We start from the raw sequence: 3,926 nt of genomic DNA, 5'->3' as shown, positions 1-3,926 counted from the left end.
AAGTAGATCAAGCTGTACGCAGTCAGGTACGCCGTAGAAATCTCTGGAGTCCACTTGTCTCCGCTCACGATTTCCAGCGTTTGCAGCAAATTCTGGCCCACCGCCGTGTAATGGTCCTTCTTGGTCCCGTACTTGAGATGCCCTTTGGCGAGTCCATGGGCCGCACTGACGATGTTGGCGCCGTTGATGACTGTGGCTAGGGTCTTGATAATCCCCGCCAACGACTTGCCTTGCACGGTCATGCTGGATCGAAAAATCGGACGCAGCGAAGGCGCCGTCTCGAACAACATGTTGTAGAACGTCCGATAGAAGAACTTTGTCGGAGTCACGTGCTTGACCGCGTCAAACGCGGAAGTGCCCTGGCAGATGGCAGACCAATTCTCCTTGATCAGAGCTTCGTGCTGGCGGGTGACCACGGGGCGTTTGATGTCAAATGGCATGTCGTTCTCAAAGCGGGAAGCGAACGACTCCGTGAGCCCAATGGCGCCATCTTCGGCAACGTAAATGATCTCAGCGTTTTCAACAGACACAGCTCCTCCCATGACGTGTTTTGCAGGGTGTTGTTGGATGGGTACGTGTGAACGACGCAGTAAAGTTGGGAATGAGTGAAAAGTTGGCGTTCAATGCAAATAGAAGCCAGGGGGCTATTTTGAAGCTGCCGCGCAAAGCAATGGCACTGTTGAGTTCACAACGGATACACTGAGTTTACAATGGATACACTGTTGAGTTCACAGAGGATACACTGTTGATATGACTTGTACATAGTATGCCGATATGGCTCCAAGTATGGCGAGTACACCAGTTGTTTTGCTACCATATGCGCAAAGGGGTTCAATTCCCTCATTAACACAGTGTCACTGTTGTTTCTCTCAGAACGACACTCTGCATGCAAATTGAGCGTTTATATGGATCTTTGTATGCTCATACCTTTATGATTGGATATGATAATATTCGTCGCTTATTTTATTACACGTCTCTATGTTGAAATCAGGTACCTCACCTCTACTGGTGGTGATTCGGTTTTTTTAGCATCGTATGTACTCGTCGGGTAGGACGGAGTCCCAGGATACATACAAGTATAGTGCATTGACTCCCCTCCATCGAAGGTACTACGTAGTATCACGGAACGATGCCCAAGTGTAATGTATGCTGAAGTGTCCCACTTATGCAGTAAACAGTAAGTCGAGAAATTGAACGTCGACTTACAGTTAACAACAATAAACAACGCCCACATTATTTTACTGTCGAAATTTAAGTCGAGTGGGAAACCTCGGATACAGGGCTACGGTACATACAGTGCCAATAGCATCTCGATATTTTGTGTTGGCCTCAGTTTTTTTCAATCTCAACAAAAAACTACAAGTATTTAAATAGAATAGAATGCCTTGACGCTGTCCAGCCATACATGCATACATGCCTACGAGAGCGTCACGGCAGTTGTGCATAGCTACGTGATACATGGAAGTACTCACTTTAGAACCATCGCTACCATTAACGAAGAAGCAGCAGCGTACAGTATTACTCCTCGCAACGAGTGGATGGCCTCCACTACTGTATGCTGCTTACTGTTGTGATTCAGTGCAGTGAATTAAAATGTGGCTTACGCTGACTAATTAAATTAATGTAAACATTTATTACATATTGCGAAATGCATGCAATTATATTAATTTAATGTTTTACAAACATCAAGGTTTTTAAGGAGTGTCGTGAATTGGTTCACCTAAAAAGTCGTGACCATAAAGCTCAAAACATTTAATTTTTATACAAATCCGAAATGTAGTCCAATCATGCTCAATGATACGTCAACAAAATGGTGGCGTTTTATATTTCCTTGAGGTGCTATCAGCATTAAAATAATCGTTCTCGTTCTCGAGCTAACGTTACTGGGATTTAAAGTCATGGCCAAACCTTCACCAAAAACAGTGTCATTAATTGATGCATTACCTTACATGTTAGTATTATGTTTTGGGGGCTTTGCCCAGGCGAATGGGTTTTCGCGAATTTTCCGTAGTGGCCTGGGGGGATGCTTCAAATCCAATATTGCGAGGAAGGGATGTACAGTACGTAATACATGTATAGTGCACGGATGACTTGCCATACCTCTCTAGTGTCATTGCTTTGCATGGCGGCGTAAAATTCGCCTCCTGGTTTATATTCAACATATCGAAACAGTTTCGCGCGTACGTTTCACCCATTCCCAACTTTACTGCGCCATTCACACGTACCCATCCAACAACACCCCGCAAAACACGTCATGGGAGGAGCTGTGTCTGTTGAAAACGCTGAGATCATTTACGTTGCCGGAGATGGCGCCATTGGGCTCACAGAGCCGTTCGCTGCCCGCTTCGACAACGACATGCCATTTGACATCAAATGCCCCGTGGTCACCCGCCAGCACGAAGCTCTGATCAAGGAGAATTGGTCTGCCATCTGCCAGGGCACTTCCGCGTTTGACGCGGTCAAGCACGTGACTCCGACAAAGTTCTTCTATCGGACGTTCTATAACATCTTGTTCGAGACGGCGCCTTCGCTGCGTCCGATTTTTCGATCCAACACGACCATGCAAGGCAAGTCGTTGGCGGGGATTGTCAATACCCTAGCCACAGTCATCAATGGTAGCGACATCGTGTGGGCGGCCCAAGAACTCGCCAAACGGCATCTCAAGTACGGGGCCAAGAAGGAACATTACACGGCGGTGGGCCAGATTTTGCTACAAACGCTGGAAATCGTGAGCGGAGAAAAGTGGACTCCAGAGATTTCTACGGCGTACCTGACTGCGTACAGCTTGATCTACTTTGTGATGCTCCCCGTGATCCTAAACAACGAGCCTGTCGAGATCACAGAAAGCCTGCCCGCGACGATCTCCAAGTCGGAGACAATTTCAGCGACGGCCAAGCGACTCACGTTGACCTTTGACTTTAACTTGCGGTTCCATCCGGGCGATGCGATTCTTCTGGGGCTGCCTGTCGCCGAAGGGGGAGAAGTGAAGCGGCACTATACGATTGCCTCACTCAGTGTCGAAGGGACCAACACCATCGACATTGTCGTGGACGACGTGAGCGCGTCGTCGCACTGGCTCGTCACCCAAGCGACTGGAGCGACCGTCAAGTTGTACTGGATTGAGTCAAACGTCCGGTTTGAGATCGACTCGCCCGAATCCATTCCCTCAAATGTCGTGTTTGTGAGTCATGGGGTGGGGTGCGTGCCATTCCTGGTCATGCTGGAGGGACTGTATCGCATTCGAGAATCGTTCCACGGCAGCGCCGTGACGTTGCAAGTGGCCCCCAACCAAGCCGACGTGGACGCGTACACTTCTGCGGTGACCTCTACAGAAAAGCCCATCGAATGGGAATCCAGTTCCATCCACTATGCGCCAACTGTCTCGGCCGACAAGCTCAAAGACATTGCGCCAAATCTTGCGCATAGCGACTTGTACGTGTGCGGCCCTGCTGACTTCATCGCAACCACAGAAGAAGCGTTCGTGGCCGCAGGGGGATCCAAGGATCGGATTCATGTGTATTCGTTCGACAATGCGCAGTTGGGGGCGCGGAAAATAGAATGAACGAGAGATACAGTAGTAGGGGCTAACGTGGCTGGTGCATAATCTGATGTGTTTTGGTCGAGTCCTCGTAGTCACAATGCTGCAAATCAGTTTCGTTTCCACCACGGTCGTGTCTAGTTTTGCCCCAAAATTCAAAGTTGTTGCGCTCGTACTCGGTTTTATTATCATATAATCGCGGTGATATTGTGAGTTCTAGTCGAATTTTCCATGCTCGATTGGTTCAATCAATCTGGAGGGTGATTTCAGAACCAATCCAAACCTCTGTAATATGATAATATATAAATATAGAGAGGTTCTATGACGTGTTTGAGAGAAGGTGCAATTCAAATTTTGCCGACAGAAGTGGCTCGCCACGAACGACGAT

The 3,926-nt window shown here is 48.1% G+C and overlaps 2 protein-coding genes across 2 annotated transcripts in view; one reads left to right on the top strand and one right to left on the bottom strand.

The window, feature by feature from the left end:
* The window catches only part of H257_03195 (hypothetical protein), a gene marked incomplete at both ends in the record, with an annotated part of 4,090 nt that extends 3,548 nt beyond the window's left edge, over window positions 1-542 (bottom strand). The window contains one exon of the mRNA XM_009827175.1: window positions 19-542. Coding sequence (XP_009825477.1) covers window positions 19-542 — 524 coding nt within the window. The remainder of the gene's footprint in view (window positions 1-18) is intronic.
* Window positions 543-2,254: 1,712 nt separating this feature from the next.
* Window positions 2,255-3,562, top strand: H257_03194 (hypothetical protein; the record flags this gene model as incomplete). The annotated part of the gene is made up of 1 exon (XM_009827174.1): window positions 2,255-3,562. The coding sequence occupies one exon, from the start codon at window positions 2,255-2,257 to the stop codon at window positions 3,560-3,562; it is 1,308 nt and encodes a 435-aa protein (XP_009825476.1).
* Window positions 3,563-3,926: the final 364 nt, after the last annotated feature.

Source organism: Aphanomyces astaci (assembly GCF_000520075.1).
Source record: "Aphanomyces astaci strain APO3 unplaced genomic scaffold supercont1.5, whole genome shotgun sequence".
Taxonomy (NCBI): domain Eukaryota; phylum Oomycota; class Saprolegniomycetes; order Saprolegniales; family Verrucalvaceae; genus Aphanomyces; species Aphanomyces astaci.
This window is presented reverse-complemented; position numbering and strand designations above follow the sequence as displayed.